Genomic DNA, 26,077 nt, shown 5'->3' on the forward strand with positions numbered 1-26,077 from the left:
GGACAAGAGGCGCCACCTTGGAGGAATTTTCCTTACTTCATGGAAGTCACGAATCTCTGAGGCTTGCAAAGGAAGGTTGCGCACAGCACCGCTAGCCGTCAGAAATTACGGAGTCTGCGTTTACGTCACGATCACGTCATTCCGTTCTGTGACGTCATAAGAGTTGCCGTGGCGTCATAAGAGTTTCCTGAGTTTGAATCAGAGGGGCGGGAAAAACTGTTTCAACTTCGAATCCAAATTTCTTTGAAATAAATGCATCTTTCGTGCCCGGACAAGCGGCAACAAAGCCATGAAATGGCGAACTGTCAGATTTTGCTAACAAAAAAATTGATAGAGTTCTCAGTGTCCCTTTAATAAGAAGTACAAGCTGAAGGTAGTGCAGGCCTACGCCTACACCCTACATCCAGCCATTATGACCAGGTCGTTGAAGGCTTTTATGAAGACGTGGAATCGGCGACCCGCCGCGGTGGCTCAGTGGTTAGGGCGCTCGGCTACTGATCCGGAGTTCCCGGGTTCGAACCCGACCGCGGCGGCTGCGTTTTTATGGAGGCAAAACGCTAAGGCGCCTGTGTGCTGTGCGATGTCAGTGCACGTTAAAGATCCCCAGGTGGCCGAAATTATTCCGGAGCCCTCCACTACGGCACCTCTCTCTTCCTTTCTTTCACTCCCCCTATCCCTTCCCTTACGACGCGGTTCAGGTGCCCAACGATATATACATGAGAGATATACTGCGCCATTTCCTTTCCCCAAAAATCATTTATTTTTGTTATTTTGTTATTAATATTATTAAGACGTGGAATCAGCAATACCAAAGTAAGATCACAGTGCACTGTACTGATGGGCGACTTCAATGCGAAGTTGGGCCAGAAGCAGGCAAGGGAAGGCGACTATAGCATAGGCTTGAGGAATAGGAGGGTGAGTAGAGTTCGTACAGAATAATTTAAGGATCATGAATACGTTCTTCGGCAAACGATATAACAGTAAGTGGACGTGAAAAAGCTGCAATGGTGAGATTAAGAATGAAATAGACTTTATACTATGCACTCAACTTGGTATCGTGCATGATGTGGAGGTTCTCAAAAAGGTGCGTATCGACAACAGAACGTACGGCCTAGAATTAGCTTAGACTTGACGAGGGAACGGAAGAAACTAGTGAAGCGGAAGCCGATCAACGAGTTAGCGGTAAGTGGGAAAGTAGAGGAATTTATGCTATCGCTGCAGAAAAGATATTCGGCTTTAAGTAAGGAAGACGATCGTAATGTTCAGACAATGAAGGATAATCTTACAGCTACCATTACGGAGAGCGCTGTAGAAGTATACGATAGGTTGTTTCGACAGGATACCGGCAAGGTGTCTCACGAGACGAACGATTTCATTATGAAAAACCAAAACATGAAAACTTCTAACTCCACAAATTGAACAAAAGCGGCAGAGGTATCAGAGTTAATAAATAAGCGCAAGTTAGCCTGCACGAGGAAGTTTAATATGGAGAGAATCGAGCATGCTCTAAAGAACGGAAGTCGCCTAAAAGCGGTGAAGAGGATATTAGGCATAGGTAAAAAAAAACTAGATATAGTTAGAAACTAGAATAGTTCCGAGGCGTGGATTGGGAACTGCTGGCGATAGGAGTTAATGGACAATACCTAAATAATCTGAGTCGCTGACGACATTGCCTTGCTAAGTGCCTCCGGAGATGAACTGCAAAGGATGATCATTCAGTTAGATAGGCAGAGCGGAACGGAGGTCTAAAAATTAACATGCAGCAAGCCTCACAGCAGTCTCGCAAGGGAACAGCAATTCACAACTGATGGCGATGTGCGGGAAGTGGGGATGGAATATGTCTACTTAGGGCAGGTAGTGACCGCTGATCCGGATCATGAGAGGGAAATAACGAGAAGCATAAGGATGGGGTGGAGCGCGTATGGCAGGTTCTTTCAGATCGTGAGTGGCAGTTTACCATTATCCCTTAAGTGAAAAGTGTGCAACAGCTGTATCTTACCTGTACTCACTACGGGACAGAAACATGGAGGCTAACGAAAAGTGTTCAGCCTAAGTTAAGGACAACGCAGCGAGCCATGGAAAGAAAAATTATAGGTGTAACATTGGCACCGGAAGCGAGCAGAGTGGGTGAGGGAGCAGACGCGGGTCAATGGCATCCTAGTCGAAAGCAAGAGGAAGAAATGGTCTTGGTCAGGGCACGTAATGCGAAGGCAAGATAACCCCTTGTCCTTAAGGGTAACGGAGTGGATTCCAAGAGAAGGTAAGTGCAGCAGTGAGCGGCAGAAAGCTAGGTGAGCGGATGAGATAAAGCAGTTTTCGAGGGTGCGGTGGCCGCAACTGACAAAGGGAAGGGTAATGGAGAGACATAAGAGAGCCCTTTGCCCTGCAGTTGGGCGTAGACAGGCTGATTATGATGATAAGAGTGAAGTAGTGCATCCACACAGCTAAATGAGCTTAGTCTATTCATTTTTAGATTGCGTATTTTTCGTAATCCTCTGAAGGCATGTGATAGTACATCGTGGTTGCTCTTGCAGGATGCATTTTACCCCCGTCCGAGCGTCGCTTCGCTGAACACCATAAGATGGAAAGGCCGCTTAGGACTGAACCAGTGAAAACAGGAACCAGCTGACGGCCGCAGTGTCTTCCCCGCGCAGGTACCAGCAGCTGGTGACGTTGGTGCCCACGGATCCGAACCTGCTGTCCAAGATTGGAGAGCTGTATGACTCACAAGGGGAGAAGCAGCTGGCCTTCCAGTACCAGTCGGACGTATGTTGCGCAGTTAAATAGCATTTATTCACTGTATCTCGCATTACAGGAAATATTTCTGAACGATCAGTATGCAATTGCTAGCAGAAGGGAAGCCTTGAGTTTAATAACAATTTGTTTGGTGTGTTAACATAACAAATAAGTAACAACGACGATGCCAAGACCAGCAGTATCGTCTTCGGCCGTGTCGCAAAACAGCCACATAACCAGGAGATTTAAGGCTGGAATGAAGTTTCCCGCATGGGCGAGCCCACATACACTGCACAGAAACTATGTGGTGATACATGCTTTCTTTTAAAAATTTTACGCAAAAAGGAGCATGGGACAGCTTGAGTATAGTACACTGTTCAAACTTGGCGGTGCTACTGCCCTTTCCAGAAAAATAGCAGTGGCCGAGCTCAGCAGCTCAAGGCATCGTTAGCATGAGCAGCTGTTTGTGCCTACACCGGAAGTGACACCTCTTCCAGTCTAGTGACGTCACTTCTCTCCAGCCAATAGTGATTGTCCCATCTGGGGACGTCAGTTCCTTCAAGCCAGTGGGCGAATTTTACGACCGACCACACATTATTTTTCCTGATGAGGCTTCTAAAGCTTACGCATTAAAAACAGAATACAGATGTTGCCTTCCCCGCCCGATTTATCAAAAAGAACGATTGTGCCGGCACCGCTTTTTAGTCACGGATCCCAGAGGCTATGCTGCAGGACTACTTTCTTCGAAACTGCGGCAACCCGCACTTTTCAGTGAGGACGTGGGAACTTTGAATCGGCTGGCGGGAAGATGTTTAAATCCAATTTTCTGGGCAATAAATGCATATTTGGCTTCACGGCAAGTGTCGCCATAGCCGGAAAGAGCCAAGGAATTGATTTCTACTGAGAACAATGGTTGAAAAGAACTGTCCCTCGCTCAGCTCACAAACTAACAGGGAACGCGCATTTCTCCTCACAGGCAGGTGCCTCCTGTAATAAGGCTTCTGCCGTCATAAGGTCTATGGCAGAAACCTTACTGAAAATGTTAAAGAAACAATCAAAAACACTCAAGAGGTTAACAAACAAAAATAGGCCTGTTGTGATCCCTTATACTCACAAGGTGGAACACAGTTTGAAACATGTGAAAGGAAAATACAAAGTGCCGGTGGTTTTTTCCGCCCCCAAAAAACTGGCTCCCTTGTACAGGAAAACACACCCCCACAAGACAAAGAATGACAGAATGCAGTAAGGAGCACGCGGCTCCGTTTGTGAAGTGTGCCGTGGGCGTCGTCTATCAGATACCTCCAAGTTGCGGGAAAGCATACATAGGCCATACTGGTATGGCCTATGATCGTCTAGCTGAAGATAACCGAGATTTAGGGAATGGTACGGGGTCGCATTAACTTCATCACTACAAAGCCTGCGTTAAAAAAGAGAACATTTGCTTGACGAGGCTCAAGGACACCAATATTTTAAAAACGAGTAAGGATAAGATAGCCCCTGAACTGGTTGATGCTTTCCTTATCAGAGAAAAGGGTAGTGATTGTGAAAGCAGTGCCCATCAATCACCATGTATAAGAATGAAAATGGGTTGTTGGAAAGAATGAGGTGAGACGTGCACGTGCTGCTGTTTCTTCCTGAAACGCATTTCCTTGTGCGCATGGGTGGGTTCTCCTCACCTTCTTGATGCACCTTCTTATATTCACTCGCTCACGCTGTGTATAAACAGCTGCAAGTTGCGCCTGTCCAGTTTTTCTTTCTGTGTGTTGTCCGACTTGGAGCCAGTTTTTTCGGTTGATATGCGCCAACTAGCCCCCCAACATGTTCTACTCAGTCAGGCAGCTACCAAGGCCGCGGCCAATAAGCCTTGTAGCTCCGGCAGGTCAGGAAGCTCCGCGCCTGGAGGTGGGGCCGGCAGCGGAGCGCCGACCTCCCAGCGTGCAAAAAGTGACGAGCGGAGAGGGAAAGGCATGAAGACGCTGATATGCAAATTTTGATCAAAGATAACTCAGTTTGTACAAAGTGCATTGAAAAATTATTGCTGCAAAATATTCGTGAAGCGGCGTGCTTTGACATATCAGGCATAATGCAACTTTATTAGGGCACCTTTCAGAGCCCCCTTAAGTCCTTTGTGAAATTACGTGTTTGCTCATGCGCTCAAATACTCTCATAGTATGTTGTGTCTGTGACCTATCACATACGTCTTTAAAGCTGCTAATGAGTACTGTCCAGCAGGCTCCAACAACATTATTTAATTGAAGCGCGAACAGAGGGAACTGACGGCAGATGATGTACACGAGAGTTGCTGTTAAGGAATGAATACAGTCTATCTTGTGCAACTCAACGTCCTGTTCCAGTTCTCCGAATTCATCTTTGCCGCACCATACAATTATCTCCTTGATGGAAGCTAACAAACACACTCAAGACAAAGGTCGCGCAGGAGAAACGCACCAGCGCTGACATTCGCAAGGGAATTTTTATTTCCACCACCTATACCCACTAGTGACTGTAGCCGTTGCCTTCACCCCAGGCTTGCTCCCTTCCAGTCAATGCCAACGACCGGTGGGTGGTTCCGTACTGTCGGCATATTTTCGTTTCTCATTCTTTGAAAAAAACAGACAAAACAAGCTAAGATCCCTGCACTGCAAGAACGACGACATCATACAAAAGTCATACTCATGCGAGGAAAACACGCTTTAGTGCACCTGCTCAACAACTGGTGATGTAGATGTTATATCATGGGTCGCCTGTCTCTCGCGCGTCGCGAAATGTGCCCCTTCGCTCTCTCAGTCCTACAGGTACTTCCCTTCGAACATAGAGATCATCGACTGGCTGGGAGCGTACTACATCGAATCGCAGCTGTACGAGAAGGCCATCAAGTACTTCGAGAAGGCAGCCATTCTTCAGTGAGTGTGTCCTCTTTAACCACACTGACGTGGTTTTAGATTTTCTGAACTCTCAATCTCGTGGAATAAGCACGTTGCAGGCCGGGGACCTTAGTCGTAATTCGCACTTAAATATTTTTTCAAGCTGCCTCCTCTGAGAAAGTGTAACTGCGAAATATGCTGTGGTGCACCTCGCAGGTTTTATCGAATACGACCTAGGGAGCAGTGAGAACTCTGATGGCGCATCACTGACGTCCGACCAAGACCACAGTCTGTCCGCACATTCGAATAGCCGTCCCGCTAGCCGTCCCGGTTAGCTGGTTTGGTAGAGCGACTGCTCCGATAAAGTGGTGGTTCCGGGTTCGAACCCCGGACCAGGAAGAATTTTTCTTTAACTGCGAAGTTTCCGTGAAAGTTGTATAGCTTTCCTTTGTAGCCGTATATGGCTGCGCTTTGGTTGATGCCAATGAGTAATTACTACTAATAATAAGAGAGTAATTACTCTCTTATTACAAATATACTCCACTTAGGGGGGATTCCCCTAAACATTTCAGCATTCCACGGCAGGGTCAAACGTGTCGTTTAGAGCGCGTTCCGGTCCTCCGTCATCGCAAAAGTGGTTCAAGCGCTATCACATTTTGGCTATATCTGTGCGCTACCGCTTGGCAGCCGTGAGCATCGAAGAGCAGCGCATCTTGTCCCCTACGTTCTATCAGCGCCCGTCAGCATTTCTTTCTGTGTATCAATTACGTTTGAACAGAAGAAAAAATACGTGGTTTGATAAACGCAGTAGCTTTTTCCATCTTTTTCTGACAGAAACGGCAAGAAACTCTCTACCAGGGCGAAGATAGGAGGCCGATAGATTTGTGACTAGTGCGAAAGCACATCTAGCCGCAGTACCCGGGTTTCAGCGGTGTCCCTCTCTGTGCAGCCTCTGAGTAGCAAGTTTAACTGGGTCACCGGGTCGGTGGACACCTCAGGCGCGCTTTGAGTTACGTGGCGGTGGTGCTCACCTTCAATAAAACCCTGCTTTCGCACAATATTTCGTGTTTGGCAATGCTAAAACGCCAGCCATTTCTTCACTCTTCTCCCAATGAGAGCACCCAATGCAAGGGCCACACTGCTTAGATAAACATCAGTCATCATGTGACTACGCAGGTCACACTATTTGGAGAGACGACACAAAAAAAACTCTATTACGACGCAGCATTAAGCGTTGAAGCTGTCCCGAGCCAGAGTCACAAAGGCCAGCCGGTCCAAGGCTAGCTAGACCCGTCTCTTCGGTGGAGAAGGTGCATGGAAATGGTAGCGACAACTCCCCGGTCCCTATATTGGCATTAGACGCGGGACATTTTAGTCACGACAAAAGGTGATGGTTATACATACCTCAACTACTTCAAATAAACTCTTCTTCATTTTGTCGGTTTAAAAAATTTGATACGGTCATACTGACTGAGACCCGCCGCGGTGACTGTGGTTGGGGTGCTGGGCTACTTTCCTGGTTTCGAACCCGACCGCGGCAGCCGCGCTTCGAAGGCGCCTATGTGCTGTGCGATGTTAGCGCGCGATAAAGTTCCCAAACTTTTCGAAATTTTTCCAGAGCCCTCCACTAAAACACGTATTTCTTCTTTCACTCTAACCTTCCTGCCTTCGCTTACTGAGCGGTTTGGTGTCCACCGAGATGTAATTCTCCTCAGATACCAATAAATCATACTGATTGAATATATCGGTTTCCTGTTGTGTGCATGTGCTCACGTTAGCTTCTTCTCCGACTCTGACTTCGTCAAAGGCGGAGGAAATCTTGTGCGCATTCTTTTAGGTTGTAAGCAACGTTTTGCTGGCGAACTTTTTGGAATCTATTGCTTTTCGCTGCATGTGTGCAATTATGACTGTCTGCAATGGGATGGAGTTCAGTGCCTTTGAATTCCGCTGGTGGTTTTTTATTATACGTATAGTATGGTATGTGGGGTTCAATCTACCAACGATGTACATGATATATGAGAGACGCCGTAGGGGAGGGCTGTGGATTCACTTCGACCGCCTAAGGTTATTTAAAACGGGCGCTGTCATTGCACAGCACGCTGGCGTATTTGCAATTCGCCTTCATCGAAATGCAGCGGCCCCGGCTGGGATTCCATCTCACGACCTTGGGCTCAGCAGCTGAACGCTATATCCACTTATCAGCACAGCGGTCATTTGTGCCTGCTGGCGCATGTTTATGCAAACTGATTTACTGAAAAAACACGCAAGACAGAGGCCAGGAAAGGAACGCCAGTTGGTGCACCTTTAAACTTCTGAGCTGGAGGACTGGAGTTTGTGCGTTCTTTACATGGCCGACATCCTTCAGGTTCCGTGTACATCTCCAACCAAAAATTTTAAATTTAAATACCAATGTTTCGGACCCACTATACGGCTGCTTTTATTCGGACAGCCTTTCGTCTTTTCGACAGCAGTTAACCCCACCACAAAAATAAGTCACTCTACCTTATGTTCCAGGCGGTTTTTCTCCCTGTTCCCAAAGACGGGCCACGGAGATAAAGAGCTCAAGGAATTGTTTACAAAATTCCTTTCGCCGACTGGGATGCAAGCCACATCGGCGGAACAAAAAGCCTAAAATAAAGAATTCGACAACACAAAAACGATGTCTGCAAACTTCGCAGGAGAGTGCAATCCTGTAGCCGAACATTCTGAAGACGCAGACCATAGACTCAAGTTCGAAGAAACCGCCGTCCTCGGAACCGAAATAAATTACCAAAAAGGCTCTTACTCGAATCTTGCCACATTCAAAGGACCTCAAACAAAGTCAACAGCAGAAGGGAACCAAACATCTCTCCAGTGTACTTCACTCCCCAGCCCACAAAAAAAAAAAAAGATGCCAGCGACCGTCCGAGACCCGCAGCCTTAACCCCCCGTGTCAATGTCCACAACCTACCCCCTCCCCCACCCTTCACATCGCCGCATTCCTTCTTTCCTCCCCGCCATGTATACTTAAGAGTCACAGCACCCAGTAACCCCTGAAGAAAGACCCTAGCTGGCTCCGAAACGCTGGGATTTAAATCCATAGTCTTCGTTGTAGATGTGTACCAGTTTGCTATAAGCCATCAAACCAAAGCTGACGGGCAATTCTGTGTAAATGTTTTAGTTTTCGAATACCATTGCGCTCACTCAAAACGTTCACCAGGAAGAATCGTACGGCATTTTTCCCGAAATACAGGATGCCACGCTAACAAAGTGGTGCCAGTGGGTCAATGACTACGACTGCACGCCAGCGCGTTTGAGCGTACGGCTTCGATACGTGCAGACCTACCCAGGTGAAGTGGCCCCTCCTGGTGGCCAGCTGTCACCACAAGAGCGGAAACTACCAGCAGGCGCTGACCACTTACCGGAGCCTGCACCGAAAGTTTCCCGAGAACGTCGAGTGTACGTACTTTTACGCGCACTGACAGCACTTCCGTAGCGAAGCTCGATCGGGCTGCGAATATGCGCTACTCCTTCACGGCCACGTGCGCTGGGAGGAGCCCTACAGGCTTTTGATGCTGAAACACGCGCCGCACGCTGGAAAACGGTTTACTACAATGTAGGAAGTTAGAAATTGTAGCTTAGATGGATAATCGCCGAATGTTGTGAAATCTTTGTGTCAAATAAAAACCTTCGAAAGCGAATGATGCACCATCAACCTTGCGGGATTTAGGTTTGGCGACCGTCACACTGCTAATAAGGCTGGCACAGTAGCATTAGTGACTGTAACAAATGCACGGCTAAGTATTCGCAAGAGTCGCCCGCTCATATGCGCTCTATCGTACCACATTATAAGTTAACGTTCGCTTTTAGAATAGGGCGCATTTTATCCTGCTCGCATCGAACGAAAAGCAGCGAAATTACTACGGAGATGTGAGCGCGTAAAAACACACAACCCATCCAAGTTGGCTTTGGTTGCTTGGTATTTCCGCTATGAGCGACAGTGTAAGCGAGTGCAGTATATATTGGCCATAAAAACAAAGCAGCCTTCAGAAAGAAAACATTTTAGTTTCGCATACAAAACCACATCATTTCTCAGTAACTTATCTATCCCACTGGTTCACTCGTCAGCTGCAGCAATCTAAACACACATGTGTGAAAAGGGGAGTAAGCCGTCCTCTAACACAAACCCTTTTATAAAAAGGAGTGCGCTAGAGGGCAGCTCACTCCCTTCTTACTGACGTATAGGCGTATTGGTGTTTAGAGTGCGTTTCGTTTTCGCTCCTGAATACACGCGTTCGTCGTCCCTTTGCAGGCCTACGTTTTCTCGTGCGGCTGACCGGCGACCTGGGCCTCAGCGAGTCTGCCGAGTACGCCGCCAAACTGAAGAAGGCTGAGAAGGCCAAGGAGATGAAGGAGCAGGTGCAGAGCTGGACACCCTTTTATAGAGTGCCTCTTTAAAATGATTTGCTGCACGTGGTATCAGAGTGGTAGTCCCGCAGCCTGGCCATACGTTGGTTTGGACGACGCCGAGTTTCGTAAAGCAGTCGCAAGAACTGGGTGGTCTGAAAAGGAAAAAAAGACGGACGGCTGTTTTGCTCCCACGTTTTTTTTTCCCCTCTTGCTTCGAAGCGAGTCGTCCTCTGCTCGTGAGATTGGATACACTACCGATTGCGCATGTTCCGTCTTCCTGCGTTGTATATAGGCTCGATGGCTTGCTGTAAGGCAGTTCGTTTAAAGCCTACTCATTTCAATGACGCTTTAGCAGTGGCTGAAGGGTACGTACAGAGCTCCTTACGCCCTTGCAGAGAACAAGCAGCAGCGGAAGCCGCAGCGGAAGCCACCGAAGCAGCGGTCGCCTGTCGAGAGATGGCTCTGCCAGCAGTAGTAAGTGCGATTCGGCTGTCCTTAAGCTCCTCTTTCATGTAGCCTTTTTTTCCTGTGTGCTTAATTTACATGCTGAGACGGTTGTAGTATTAGCCTCCACATTTCTGTGAATAGACTGTAAGCTTTTGTATTTATTCTTTTTGTCGTGTTTGTAACCACCTTTTGCGTGAATACGTTGTTGAATGTCTCACTCTTTCTACTCATACAACTGCATTTTCATGTTGCACTGTGGTACCTGTTATGTTAATTCTGTTTTTCCCCCTATAATAATACCCATGTTGGCGCTGTATTTATTTAAATAAATAAATATTTACGGCAACTTTTTGTCCAACTAGAGAACTCCAGCAACCAAATGCTACTAGCTAACCTACTATCTTAGCTGTTTCGAAAATGTTCTGGGAGAGAGCGCGGCTGTGCTGATCTATTAATACCGCACTTGTTTGATCACATACCAGTCGCAGTACTCTCCACGAAGTATGTCCATCAAAATCCGGCAGTGACTGATCGGAAATTCAGAAGTTAGCCGACTGTCACGCCGCATTGCGGCAATCACACACACTGCTCCGTACAGCTCGGAACGTGCATTGGAGTGAGAAGGAAAAGGTGCGAGGCGCCGCCAATTCCTAAGGGGAGAGAGACCTTAGGCGGCCTCTCAATCCGCAGGTTCTGTCCAGATTTCGATTTCGATTTTCGTAGCTGGTCTGCCGAACAACTGTGATTAGTGCTGCAACAGTCTGACTAGATACCGTTGGTACGATTAGACATTTCATCGCCCTTAAGGTTGGCGCCTGAAACTTCGTATACAAGGTGATTTTGTTAACCTTTACAGATTTTTAATTAAAAAAAATGACAGCCGGTTTTGCTTACTCAATGCGAAGCATGTGGGCTAGCACGTCGCGTTTCATATGCGCTTTCGGTTCGAGGCTAGAGTTCTAATGTCAGGTTCAGGCAAAGATCGGCGATGTCGGTGATCGAATACCATAGTGGTGGCGCGCTATGAAATTTTGGGACCACTTAACGCGCGACAGCTGCAAGATATGGGTCCACTGCGCACGGATGGAAATTGATGAAGGCGACGAAGTGCAATGCACAGCGCGAGAGGGTGGCAGTTAAAGGGACTGTGCAACGAATAAAAAGTCGCTTGTAAATGTTTTCAATGCTTAGAAATGATGCTAAGAAGCATTCACACCAAGTATGATTCTTCAGAAGTGAGCCGGCAATTTATTATGAACTTTTAAAAGCCGTGTTTTTTAAAATTCGCGGGCCGATTGGTGTGCTCGTAGTGACCGATTTTGGGACTAAAATCGTGGAATAAAGACGTCACACTACCCATGACGTCGCCAGGCCACCACAAGTTCTCATTCGCTGCAATCATGGCAGCCACGACGTCACGGGCACACTTCCGGTAGCCGTGAAAATCGTCTGCTCGTGCCGCCGCGCGACCCTCTCGGGCAAGCGCGAGCCAGGGCATTGCCTTCGCGCATGTGGTTTCAATTTTCCTCTGCAGCCTCCTTCTCTTCGGAGTTCCGGAGCCACGCGCACGGCTCTTCGTGCGCACGCATAGGGCTCGATGCCCATCGCGGCCGTAAAAGCGAGCAGTCGCACCTCGAGGTCCGGGTTTACTACTGCTAATTACCACAGATGACAAGCAAATAAACCCGACGCGCGCCGCAATCCAGGAAGGCGAAGAGACCGGAGAGATGCCGGCACGCCACCGACGCTGCTGCTGGGGTGCTAGGAGCGACAGCCGGAAGTCGCAAAGCGAACGTCAGTGGATGACGTAATCATGGGCGGAGCCCAGTCCCATACCTGTTTTCTTTATTTTTGTCTGGTGCCTCGCGTGTACGAGTTGAGGGGGGTGAGGAGGAGCGTAATTTTTAATCGTCTATATCTTCGTTGTTATTGATGCTGGCTTAAAAATTCTTGCGTTGGGGTGACGAATGATGAAATGCATATCGCAAGTCTGATTTACGTAATCGCAATTAATTTATTGCATAGTCCCTTTATACACGAGGCATGGTCGGGTGAATGAATACTCAGAGCGAGCAGCATGAATAGGTGCGGCGAGTGTTGAATATTCCGGGAAACTTGAAATGCTTTTGAGTCACAGCGCAGCCTCAACTGCGGCGCCAACTTTGAATTTTGTTTTATGTTTTTTTTTTAATTTTTCTGCTACTGCTGAACATCTTTTTTTTATCGCAAACAGAAACTAAAAAAAAGTAGCGCTAGCATAGTGATCTCGTGCAGTAGCCAGCGCAGCTGATCTGTTCACGCCGTCCCGGGTTCGCAAGCCAATCGCGGCCGTATTCATTTGAGGTCTCGCTGGCTAAAGACAAATAAACAACCGGTTTTTTCGAGACATAAAGCATTAGTACTCACGTACTAAACCTCTGAGAGGTACGTCGGTGCGGCCTGTTGATCTGGATTGTGCAGCATTGCGGACATTATGCACCTTAACAATAATAAGATGACTAATTAACCTTACTTAACTATTTTTATATTTTAGGGGGCATGATTATATTGCGGAATTGATGGCCGTCAACACCAAAGGGGGCCCTGTTTTTAATTATTTTAATCGGCAACGTCTTCCGAAAATATCGAACGTCAAAAATGCGTTCGAAAGCTCGTTGAGTTGGATTTCCTGCATTGAAAATTTATAAAATGGCGTCTCTCGTACTTCTTACGCATCAAATGCAGGCGCAGTTGGTGTATTTCATATAGAAGAAGTTATAACTTGATGTCTGCGACAGAGCTTCGCGCGACGATGCCATTTTACAATTACGTTAAGCGGGAAAACCAACTAGACAAGCTTTCAGTGCTTCCTTTTCACCTTCGATGTTTCAAACCACTATGGCGATTAAGAAAATTTAAAACGGCTCACCTTCGATATTGCTGGCCTTGAATTTCACAGTATAGCCTTGCCCCGTAAAATCAATAATAAAAAGTTTATTAATTTATTTAAATAAGCTTCTGAGCGTCGTTTGTATTTCGTCCTGTTGACTTACCCTTTCGGGCAGTTAACCCTAATTTCAGTATGAGCTAACGAGCCCGGAGAATCAAGATGTTAATTTAAATTATTTGTCGTTTAATTATTGGTCTTTATGAGGTAAATCATGTCCCCTTTGCTGTACAATCCATATCAACAGATCGAAGTCACGTATCATTCATATATATTAAATTGAATATGTCTAGAGGTTAACAAAAATCACCCTGTAAACCTGCATACTCTTGTGCATGTCACTGCGCGCCTTTGTTCTTCAGTGAACCAGGTTCGAATTCAATATTCGCGCCTGGTTTCTTCCCTGCCACGTTGTACTGTGCAGAAAAGTTGTGCTTGTTATTATTCATTTCGGTCTACACTTAACAGCAGGCAAACGAAATGCCCGCTTACAGCAGCAACATTCATGGCGACCACCTCTGCGAAGCGAAGAACGGGTGCGCTGAGCTGTCTCGCATTTGTTTCTCTTCACTTGACGCAGGCACGAGCGTGCAATCGGAGCATGCTGCGACCAAGGGCCGTGCATCCACCAGCAGTGGTCGGAGCAGGCCCCAGATACCGCTGGTCGAGGCCGAGGAGACATACAAGGCGTCGCAAAGGGAAATCGGTGCGTCGGGGTGAATGAATTATAACCCTTATGACTGTGTCACGCCATAGTGGGGATTTACGCCTGGCAGACAAAATCGCAGATACTTGCGCCTTTTGGAGGAAGACGACGCACATAGAGCGCGTCCCATCGAAGTCAGTGAAGAGAAAATTAATTAGTTGAGGGGTGGTCAAGGCAGGCTGGATAAATTAGTGGGGGAAAATTACCGCGGCAAATTACGTCGCGCCCCGCTGAAGGGTGCAGTAAGTATCGGGGAGAGAAGTGGCGGGTCATGGAGTCGTATACCGGGTCGCATTGCTATGTTGCCTTGGGGCCGGCACCCTGCTGTATGGAACGACCTGCTGGCTGGGGTGCTGGTCACGAATCGTCCCTCAGTGCCGGTGCTGTTCTTGCGCTGGTTTCGATATCAAAGGCAGCGGTCACCAATGCGGTCCGCCACGATAGGCAGAAGCGTGCGTCTTTCCTTTCGCCACTATGCTGTTAAGCTTTCGTACCGTCCATTACGCTAACCTGAAGAAACCCGTCGCCCGTCGCATGAAACTCAGGGAACTGACCACTGCACGGCAGTTGTGGAGCAAACCTCGTTATCCACTCCGCCTCTCTCGTGAGCGTAACATGGTCGCGCTTATCACAGTCACTGCGGCCACCAGCTGACACAGTGCTGCCATCTTTCAGGTCATAGCCTCCTGGGTCAGTCCACGCCAATCTTCCCAGACGTTGCGCTCGACCATCTCCAATTTGTTCAAAACAATTCATGGAAACATCCTAATGTGCCTAATGAGAGCCTGAATGCTTTTGCCGAATGAGGGCACTGTATATTTAGAAAAGGCGTGGAACCAGGCACTGTTGAATAATTGAGAGAAAATTCAAATTTTTAGAAAACGCGATTTTTTCATTGACATTTGCACATATTCTGGCTTTTGATATTTCGGAGCATGCAGCTTTGTACGGCAAATATTTTTAAAAAATCGGAAAAAAGTATGAGAATGTACCATTCTTTCGTGTTTTGTTTTAAACATAAATTGCCCTGGAGAATTTTGAAGTGACCGTTTTGTTTTTCTTGATGTCTAGCACCTATAAGAAATGTTACAGGTGATGAAACTGTGTTTTGACCCAAAAACACTCGTTAATTTCACCTCGAGGTGGTTAAAGTGAAAATAAAAACAATAGCGGGTTACGTCCAGCAGTTCATTGCCTTTCATTTGTGGTATTTTTATCGAGTTTATTTTTTTGTAAAGTGAAAAAAAAAGAATTTTTGAAGTTGAGCTCTCGCGCCGCAAGTTGTGCCGTCTCTTAACGCCTCTTCACCGCAGAGTACGACAATGCCGACATTGTGGCCAGACGAAATGTAGAGTTCTTGTTCTTAAGTGAGGTGTGCACCACAGGTAGGCATGAGAACGTTGAGTAGTCGAACAGGTATACGTGTGCAAACAAATTTTCTTAACGCTGCCAGGGCGGCAGATGCCCAACTTGGCTAGTTGTTCGGTGTGGTTCTGTTGCAGTCAGTCATTCTTGTCTAGCGCCATGACAGACGTAAGCACCAGCATAAGAGCTCGATAGACGGCTATCTGGAAATGACCAGAACGATCCGGTCTTGAAACAATCCGCGACGCAGCAGACACCACGTGATAGCTGACCCTTCTGGCCGTCAGAGGCTCATGCCCGGTTGTTTCCGATGGGATGCCTTGGTTGTATTTGATTTTATCGGTGCAGTTTCTGCATTCATATTCCAGCGACGACTGTAGATAAGCCACTATGTTGGCGAAGCACCTTCATGCGAGCAACGCACGTACGCGCGATCGGGCCGCGTCCACTGCTAGCGCATCTCGTGTTACTCGCCGCAGGCTGCGGTGTGCACTTTGCACCTTCACTTGTGTTCCGAGGCGCGCGCTCTGCGCGATCTTACTCGGATATAAATACAGCACTTGTCATATGCCTGCCATACCAGCTGGTCAGCCCTCCTCGTGGTCCATGCGAGACAGCACGCTGAATATCCTCGATTTTATTCTCTTGGCTGCCCCGCACCAAAGCGGGTCCGTTCGAACTTCGAGTGTGAAAACGATCGCGTTTATTGCATACCGTCCTCCGAATGTCACGCGATATCTTTAGCCTCATCCCTGAAAATACACGACAGCGAACGACGGCAAATTGAAGTGGTTATCTAGCCGCAGGTATCGTGCCTTGCCAGGTGGCATGTTCTGCGGTGAAGAGGCGTTAAGAGACGACGCAACTAGGGGCGTGAGATCTCAACTTGAAAAATTATTTCTCACTTTGAACAGAAATATCCTCGATAAAAATTTCAGAAAAAAAGGCAATAAGCTGTTCTGCGTAGCACGCTATTCTTTTTATATTTACTTGGACCACCTCAGGCTGAAATTAACGGGTGTCTTTGACTCAAAATTCACTTTTTGCAACTTTCGTATTTGTTTTACCTCGATGTACACAGTTTCATCGCCTGTAACATTTTTTGTAGGTACTAGACATCTAAAGAAACGAAACGGCTATTTCAAAATTTCCGAGAGCAAATTGAGATTTAAAATAAAAATCGGCAAAAATGACACTTTTTCATTTTTTTCAATTTTTAAAAAAATATTTATGCCGTATAAAGCTGCCCGACCGCGGCGGCTGCATTTTTATGGAGGCAAAACACTAAGGCGCCCGTGTGCTCTGCGATGTCAGTGCACGTTAAAGATCCCCGGGTGGTCGAAATTATTCCGGAGCCCTCCACTACGGCACCTCTTCCTTTCTTTCTTTCTTCCTTTCTTTCTTTCTTTCTTTCTTTCTTTCTTTCTCTCTTTCTTTCTTTCTTTCTTTCTATCTTTCTTTCTTTCCTTCTTTCTTTCTTTCTTTCTTCTTTCACTCCCTCCTTTATCCCTTCCCTTACGGCGCGGTTCAGGTGTCCAACGATATATGAGACAGATACTGCGCCATTTTCTTCCCCAAAAACCAATTATTATTATTATTATGAAGCTGCATGCTCCGAATTATATGGTGTTAAAGGTGGGGATCGAGGTTGCTTCTCGACACAGCCTCGGTCAAGATGACGCCCGCTCCGTCCAGGACAGGAGTGCCGCTGAGTGAAGGATTCGTTAGTGGAGGAAGAAGACTTGGTTTATTTTACATATTTACAAGCTTTTGAGTTCTGAAGTGAGCTGCTGCAACTGCATCTGCAGTCCAGTTTTATACACTGCGTCTTCCCTAGATTCCCCAGGTAGGGGACGCCCTCGCCGTGGTGGGTGTGGACAAAATTTGCGCTATCACACACAAACAGACACCTCCGCACACATGGACACGCCCCTGGCATAAGTTGGGCCCGAGGGAGAGGGGTGTGCGGCCAGGACCCCGTCAGGCTGGCAGGCGACCGACGTCAGGTGGTCGGCCCGCTCTCCGCCGGTCGGTGAACTTCGAAGAAACCGAGGCGCAGCCCCGTCGGGAGATAATCCCCAGTGGTTCTGCCATTAGGCATGGCCGACGAAGCCTGCAGACAAGCCACTGTGGCGATTCGTTCCCACGCTGGTGCTGTGCCCGTGAGGCCAGGGGTAGTCGGGTCGGTGGAGACGTCGGGGAAAATCGGAAGACATCCGGAACCACTTCGCGGCGCATGGCAGCGACTCCTTAAAGGGATTTTCGCAGAACCCTGCTCCCCGCTTGTCCCACGCAGCAACGACCGGGCGAGCGCGGTAAATGCACCCCGCAGACACCTGGCGAGAGATTCTGTCTTGGTGGCAATCCTCGAGACACGCTGGCGCCAATCCTAATACCAGCTGGCGGCCATTCGTAATAACTCCTCCGCGGCCAGGAAAATCTCGTTCGGCCAGTGGTAGCAATCTCTTGCCGATGAGAGATGGGCTTGTCTTGGGAATGGGATGACCGTTTATCTTCTTCGAGCCCCAAAACAACCCCCATACCTCCCACAATGGCAAACAGCGGCCGGTTCGGCCCCAGCAACAAGGCTCCACACGACGCGAAAGCACCCAGTCTGTGCCCCTGATCCACCAGGCTTATCAGAACAGGTAAGGTAATAACATAACAAATTCCTACTCCGAGTGGTTCCGCCATCTAAGTCGACGTATCATGGATATTTGGGCCACAACAAAGTCAGAGCCGTTCATGAAATGGATCGAAGTAGATAACTTGAAAAAAAAACATATAGGTCCGCTAGTAACACACACACACACGCTGGAGGACCATTTTCACCTTAAGCACTTCAGAGTAGCCTGCTTAAACCATCGGCATTGCCATTCATTTTCCCTTTCTTATACCTCACAGAGAAGTTGTACTCCTGAAGGATGAGGCTCCACCGCAGCAAGCGTCCGTTCTTTTGAGACATCTGCCTCAGGCACGTGAGTGAGCAGTGATCCGTCTCAAAAACGAATTTTTATCCGTATAGGTAGCATGACAGTTTTTGTGCTGCCCAGACTAAGCATGCGCATTCTTTTTCTGAGGCGCTGTAAGCTTTCTCCCTTAGCGTCAGTTTCCGGCTTGCGCACAGGATGGGATGCTCTTCGTTGTCTTTTCCGACCTGACTCAATAAAACGCCCATCCCCCTATCACTCGCATCGCACTGAACTACAAACTCTTTGGTGTAGTCAGGCGTCCGCAATACGGGCCGTGAAATGAGTACTTTCTTGAGCTCTTGAAAGGCGCTCTCCTTTGCTTCATCCCAAAAAACCCTTTCGGGCTCTCCCTTTCGTAGCGCATCTGTCAATGGACTCGCTCGTTGAGAATAGCGAGGAATGTACCTCTGATAATACCCAACAAGCCCCAGAAAAGAGCGGATGTCTTTCTTTGTTCGAGGCGTTGGAAAGTCCGCTATGGGCTTAATTTTTAGTTCCGAAGGCTGCCTAGTTCCACGACCTACAATGTGTCCCAGGTAGGTCACTTGTGAACAACAAAAGTTACACTTTTCAGACTTCAGTGTGAGCCCAGCGTCCCGTAACCTTGCCAACACGCTTCTTAGATGCGCGACATGCTCCCCCTAACTGTTCGAAAAAATGCCTATGTCGTCCAAGTAGGGGACTGCATAGCTCTGCATGTCTTTAAGTACAATATCCATTAATTTGGAGAAACTATACTGTGCGTTCTTGAGGCCGAAGCTTAAAACTAGAGGCCTGAATGTCCCAATGGGTGAAATGAAGGCGGCATAGCGGCTCGAGGTGTCTGAGAGAGGAACCTGCCAATATGCCCTCACCAGATCTAACGTAAAGATGAACTGTGCCCCACTTACCCGCTCCACTCTCTCTTCAATATTGGGAATCGGATAGAGCTGTTCTCTGGTGATTGCATTGAGTTTTCGATAGTCCACGCATGGACGAGGCTCTTTACCTGGCACTTCGACGAGAATCATAGGGGAAGTGTAATCACTTTCAGTTGGTTCGATTACCCCGATTTCGAGCATTAGCTTAATCTCCGTCTCCAAGATCTGCCTTTGACGTGATGACACTCGATAAGCTTTTGATCTGATCGGTTCGGAGGAGGTCAGCTCGATCTCGTGAGTGATCAGGTCAGCTTTCCCTGGCCGACTGCTAAACATCGCTTTGAATTCCCCCAAAAGACCCTTAAGTTCATCTACCTGCTCCTCTTTCAGAACATCAGCCCTCGCAGAGCGCGCAAGAATGTCCTGGACGCTGCAATCCGCATCGCGGTCTGTTGCTAACTCAGGTAGATCAGCCTGTACTTCTTCGGGTGCGTTTAACATCATATTTACCACCTCCTCCCTGCCTACATAAGGTTTCATCAAATTGCAGTGGTAGATGGTAACCTCATTTCTCTGGCCGCGTTTTTTCAGGACGTAGTTTGTTTCTGACAGCCTGTGCTGAACTTTTACCGGACCCTCCCACTGCACTTCCATTTTGTTTTCTGGTTTCCCGACTCGTTGACATGCGTCACACGACTTCACTTACCGCTCCACGTCTTTGAAGCACCCTGGCCAGTAGTACTCCATTAAAAGTCGCTCTTTCATTTTCTTGACCCCCAAGTGTCCCGACCAGCTGTTCCCATGACACAATCTCAGAAGGTCCGCCCGGTATTTTTCCGGAATCACCAGCTGATCAAACGTCTTGCCTTTGCGATCTCTGTAGTGCCTGTACAGCAGTCCGCCTTTTTCGAGTATCGTGATGTTGCGCCTCGCTATGCCCTTTTCCGCGGTAGCATGCAGGCGCCGCAGTTCTAGGTTTTCATCACTACCGTTTACGTGCGAGAACACCAATCGCTGGTTTCTACATCTTGCAGCGATGTGCCCTGTTTCTTGGCAGTTATAACACCGCAACGGTTGCCTGGCCTCGAACTTCTTTTTCCCCGCCTTTTCTACCCCTTCGTCCTTCGTTTGAGTGCCGCTCTTCTCTGGAGCCTTTTCGGTGACTTTTTTTTTGTGTTACACCCTGCCCCACGTTTCCATTTAGAGCCGGCCGTCTAGAAGAAAAATACTTTCTTGAGGTAGTTCCTCTGTCTGACTGGCCTCCCTCCGCAGTCGCCTTTCTCCGCGTCGAGAATTCGTCTGCGAGTTGAGCTGCTCGCTCTACTGTCTCTACCTTTTCTTTGTCCTGCACCCATAGTTTTACGGACGGTGGAATGCTGCGGAAAAACTGCTCCAGACAGACGCACTCAACTACCTTATCCCTGCTTTCGTACACGCCTGCCCCCTTAAGCCACTCTACAAGGTTGCTTTTCAATGTGTACGCAAACTCCGCATAATCCTGATTGTTTTTTTTTGTTGCCTCCCTAAAACGCTGCCGAAATGCCTCATCTGAAAGGCGGTGTTTCTTCAGTAGAGCAGATTTCACCTTTTCATAATTTTCCGCATCCTGTTCGCTGAGCCTGGCGATCACATTAGCCGCCTCGCACGGTAAAAGACCTAGCAGGCGTTGTGACCACAAATTTTCTGCGATTTTGCTCTTTTGACACGCCCTTACATAGTTGATTAGATACAGACCGATGTCTTCGCCATCTTGTAGGGATACATCCAATTGTCTGTACGGTGTGACTCTACCCTGTTTAATCTGTCACTAATGCTTGCTCCCCCGTTTTGGGCTGCCAGACGCTGGCTTTCGAGTTGGAGCTCCATCATTTTCAGTTGTATCTGATCTGCGGCTTGCTTTTCTTTTATTTCATCCTCTGCTTTCTTTTTTTCATCCTCTGCTTTCTTTCTTCGCCGTTCTAGCTCTTTCTTTGCCATTTCCGACGCAATTTGCATCGCTTCTTCGTCCGCATCGCTATTATTGATTGCTTTTATGAATGCCCCTTTCCTCATTCCTTCCTCCACTTCCACACCCAACTCATCACACATCAGCAACAGCTCTTCCCTATCAACCTTCTTGAAGTCCATGATCGTTGCCCCAAATGGTGGCTTTGCCCACTCGCTAATGTTCTATGGTTCTGTGAAAACTACACTGTGCTACAGACACCCGATTACCAGTAGTTCAAACTTTTTACCCAGAGTTCAAAGCCTGGTGAATCATAGAACAAAGACAAAGCGCTCACCCGTATATGCAGAACGATGTCACCTGGTCCATCCCACCGCTGCCACCAGTTGTTGAAGGTGGGGATCGGGGTCGCTTCTCGACACAACCTCGGTCAAGATGACGCCCGCTCCGTCCAGGACAGGAGTGCCGCTGAGTGAATGATTCGTTAGTGGAGGAAGAAGACTTGGTTTATTTTACATATTTACAAGCTTTTGAGTTCTGAAGTGAGCTGCTGCAACTGCATCTGCTGTCCAGTTTTATACACTGCGTCTTCCCTAGATTCCCCAGGTAGGGGACGCCCTCGCCGTGGTGGGTGTGGACAAAATTTGCGCTATCACACACAAACAGACACCTCCGCACATATGGACACGCCCCTGGCATAAGTTGGGCCCGAGGGAGAGGGGTGTGCGGCCAGGACCCCGTCAGGCTGGCAGGCGACCGACGTCTGGTGGTCGGCCCGCTCTCCGCCGGTCGGTGAACTTTGAAGAAACCGAGGCGCAGCCCCGTCGGAAGATAATCCCCAGTGGTTCTGCTATTAGCCATGGCCGGCGAAGCCTCCAGACAAGCCACTATGGCGATCCATTCCCACGCTGGTGCTGTGCCCGTGAGGCCAGGGCTAGTCGGATCGGTGGAGACGTCGGGAAAAGTCGGAACACAGCCGGAACCACTTCGCGGCCGGTGACAGCGACTCCTTAAAGGGATTTTCGCAGAACCCTGCTCCCGCTTGTCCCACGCAGCAACGACCGGGCGAGCGCGGTAAATGCACCCCGCAGACACCTGGCGAGAGATTCTGTCTTGGTGGCAATCCTCGAGACATGCTGGCGCCAATCCTAATACCAGCTGGCGGCCATTCCTAATAATAGAAAGCCGGAATCTGTGTTAAGTCAGTGAAAAAAGAGTGAAGTGTTTTCTATAGCTTTGAATAATTCATTAATTATTGAGGAGTGCCTGGTTTGTCGCCTTTTCTAAATACCTCACGAATAAATTTTTTTCGGCAAAAGTATTGCAGGCTTTGATTACGCGCATTAAGGTAAGTCTCCATGAATTTTTTTGAAGAAATTGGGGATGATCGAGCGCGGCGTCTGGGGCGTTTGGCGTGGAATGACCTTCCTATATTTTCCTTGCCTGGTCTCGGCGCCAAGTTCAAAGGATGCCGACCGTTGCACTTTTCGTCAAGGCTGCGAGCGCTGCTTATTGGCGACGGGCGCTCGCTTCGCAAAATACCTAAAACCTCGTTCATCGCCTGCTTCGTCGTGGCGCTCCCAGTTTTGCCGCTGGCCGCGATGAGGCGTTCGAATCGCGGGCAACCTACAGATGTGCGGCAGATTGAAGGCTCGAGGCCATGGAGGAGCAGATTGAAGTGCGCGCGAACCAGCAGCCCGCACCCATTGGCGCGTAATGAAACCTTCTCCTTAACTCCTCACACTTGGCCCGCAAGCAGCGCTGGTAGCCTTGATTTTGCTCTAACGGCTGCTCTCGTGCCGACGCCCAGGCATGGAAAATATAGGAGGCTATGGCCAGGCACTGCCAGGCACATCCTCTGCGCATCGCGCAGGCGATGTGAGGCACGCAACATGAATTTTTAAGAGAAAGAGTTCCAGTCGGACTCGTTACACTTGGAAGCACTACAGCACTTTGAAAATTTCCTGATTTACAATGCTCCTGTTGTGAAAGAAATAGCAACTTGCACACACCACAAATCTTGTTTATTACAATCAGGGGCACAAAGTTGCAGTGTATGCACATACGCGTTGTTTCACCGAACAGTTTCCACAATTCTTAAAAATAGGGTTTTTGACTTAGAAGAGCGCTTTTTTTCGCCATAGCGTTGTCAACGGTGTAATACATTAAAATACTTCTAAGACGTGATCACTGGCAGGCTGGTTAACTAATAATAAATAGTTTACTTATCAACTATGACGTTTAGACTCCTGATTATTCAGAGGCGTGTAGCCCAACGTAGGTAATGTCCATATCAGTTTTTAGAATTCCGAAACGCGGCTACCCTCGGCGCTGTGGCCCAAATAATTTTTGCTGTATCGCGCTAAAATACATTCGCTTTCGAAAAGGTTCCAGGCAAAGCGACCTCTCAGTGCACGTAACTCGCCGAAATAGCTAGAATTTGCTAGGCCACAGCGCCGAGGGAAACCTGTATTCGGGACTCTAAAAACTGATATGGATATTAATTACGATGACCTACACGCTCCTCAACAATTAAGGAGTCTATAACGATAATAGTTAATACGTTAACTATTAAATATCAGTTAATCAGCCTGCTAGTTAGTACGGCACAGCTGTATTTTAATGTGTTACATCGCTGAGAATGCTATGCCGAAAAGAGCGCTCTTATAATTTAAAAAGTCTATTTTAAAAAATTGTGTCGTATTAATTGAGACAACCTGTATACTTTGTCCTTGAATTCATCGAGCCAACAGCTGCCGGATTTTTTTTTTCGTGATGTGTTTGTGCTTCGAACTGCGAGGCAATATTACCGGGCCGCTTGCTTATTTTCAGAAAAGCGAGCTCACGCTGAGAGCTAGCGCTCAAAGGTCTTTCTCCATAATATACACCTGCATTTGTCGGGCTGTCCTCCACCGGAATAAAGTACGCGCTTTCTCTTCATTCACCGCTACCTTCTTTGGCGAGTCTAATGCTGAAGTGCCTGGCTATCCCACGAGCGCGAGAAACAGGAGTGGCTTGTACGGCTTAATTGGCGAGAAAGCTGCTAACCATATCAGCACATTGTCTGACGGTGTGCGCGCTTGGCCATTCAGTGGTGTGTGATTCCCTGTTATTGTCCTCACGTCTCGAAACCTTCCTTGCTTAAAAGAAAGAACCCCTCGTAGAAGAAATGAGATGAGCGGGAAAACGTTCTTTTATAAGTGTTTTCTGACGCTTACTACCTTTGAACGCTTGTCCCTTCCATATGCTGAATTTGAGCGCTTATATCATCCATATACTGTCTTTTGACATCGCTGTCAAGCCACATGCATTCCAAATATCATAATGAAACAACCAGCCTAGCAGAAAGAGAAAACAAAGCCGGGCCACGTGGTCAAGAATAGTTTCTTTAAAGCAGCTTGGCGAAAAAAGTAGCTGTGTCGTTTGCTTTCTGGCGGTGATGGTATTAGTGTATATTCACGATTAAAATTACATTTATTGCGTCAGTAATAGCACTGCCGGTGTCGCGCAGTCTAAACAAAATGCATTATAGTGCACTGCCCGAGAAGGCGTTTTATCGCTACAAGTTTCAAAACCGGCCTTGCTAACATGCACTTCTTTTAGTTGGGGGACCTTCAGGGTGTGTACATAACACGGACGAAGATGACCAGTGGCACACTCCACCTCTGCAACTCGCGGAGCGTTGCCCCACGGTAATCGCAGATATGTGCGTACACTAAAAGAATACGCTCTTCGCCACTGACGACAGCAAAACATGTTACAATACGGTGAAATTTGTGCAAGCCTGCTCGCGTGTAGGCAGGGTCGGTAACTGTCCATACAAGATGGTTGCTTTCTTTGTGCCAAGAGGGAGATGCAAAAGAGGAAGAACAGGACAACAGCAACAACCGCAAGGAGGACGACGACAACAAAAACAACAACAAGCCGCTTTGTAAATTTTTATTCTTTCTGTACTGTTACCGGCTCACTTATATTGTTTTAACACAGTGATTGATTAGTTACGCCGATGCCAGGGGCAGTAAGCTATCTTATAGGTTATGTGAGCCAGCATGTGAAAAATTATGTAGCGCTTCTTACGCATCACCATTGGAAACAGTTTGGCCAAAGAAAAATTTGTTGTTTCAGAAAGCTTTCCATATCACGTTTACATTGCGACAACCCAGAAGCAACCATAAATCTACACCCAGCGCCAGAGTTAATGCACGCTTGCCAGGCGAGAAACCGTTTAGCGCACAAGCACACTGGTGGGCGCACGGGCAGCTAATCAAAGACACCCATTTGGCGTCCACCATGCAGACGCCTCGTACGAGGACCCCCTGGGGCCCCTGGAGGAGAGGCCCCGAACGGCAGCGAGGGCGAGGAACCTGGTCGATGACGACTTCGACAACGACGAGCTCGGCGACGACCTGCTGCCCGAGTGAACCGCCCCTGCGGTCTTCCAGAGAAGAACTGTGACGGCAATAAAAAGGTTTCGTTGCTGTTGTCACCGTAACAGCTATCGTCACCATCAACATAAGAGCCCGGGAAAGTGCACTGAACGACAAAGGCATCTCCGATAGAATTCCAACCTGCCCTATTGTGCGCCAGTTTTAAGCACCGCACACCAGTAAATTTTCTGATCTCTCAATGTCACCCTCTGCCACCCGTGACAACATTTCCGATCCCTTGGCGTCCGAATTTCAACATAAAACATAACCGCGCATGTCTTTAGTACATTGGAAGCCTGCTTAAAATGATTTCATTATTTTGATTTCAGCTAGGATATCAGCTACCAGTGTCAAGAATGGGATCCTATTGACAACGCCACAAAAACTGGACTTTCTAAGGAATCCTGGGACATATATCTGTGCATTCCCGAAAAGCAGAA

The 26,077-nt window shown here is 47.9% G+C and overlaps 1 protein-coding gene across 1 annotated transcript in view; it reads left to right on the forward strand.

Moving 5' to 3' along the window:
* nompB (intraflagellar transport protein 88-like protein nompB) overlaps positions 1-25,692 on the forward strand; it is a 97,748-nt gene extending 72,056 nt beyond the window's left edge. The window contains exons 19-25 of the mRNA XM_077629452.1: positions 2,655-2,766; positions 5,524-5,639; positions 8,920-9,038; positions 9,892-9,998; positions 10,385-10,463; positions 13,943-14,068; positions 25,507-25,692. Of these exons, the coding sequence (XP_077485578.1) occupies positions 2,655-2,766; positions 5,524-5,639; positions 8,920-9,038; positions 9,892-9,998; positions 10,385-10,463; positions 13,943-14,068; positions 25,507-25,631 (784 nt within the window). The 3' untranslated portion in view covers positions 25,632-25,692. The remainder of the gene's footprint in view (positions 1-2,654; positions 2,767-5,523; positions 5,640-8,919; positions 9,039-9,891; positions 9,999-10,384; positions 10,464-13,942; positions 14,069-25,506) is intronic.
* Positions 25,693-26,077: the final 385 nt, after the last annotated feature.

Source organism: Amblyomma americanum, chromosome 7 (assembly GCF_052857255.1).
Source record: "Amblyomma americanum isolate KBUSLIRL-KWMA chromosome 7, ASM5285725v1, whole genome shotgun sequence".
NCBI lineage: Eukaryota > Metazoa > Arthropoda > Arachnida > Ixodida > Ixodidae > Amblyomma > Amblyomma americanum.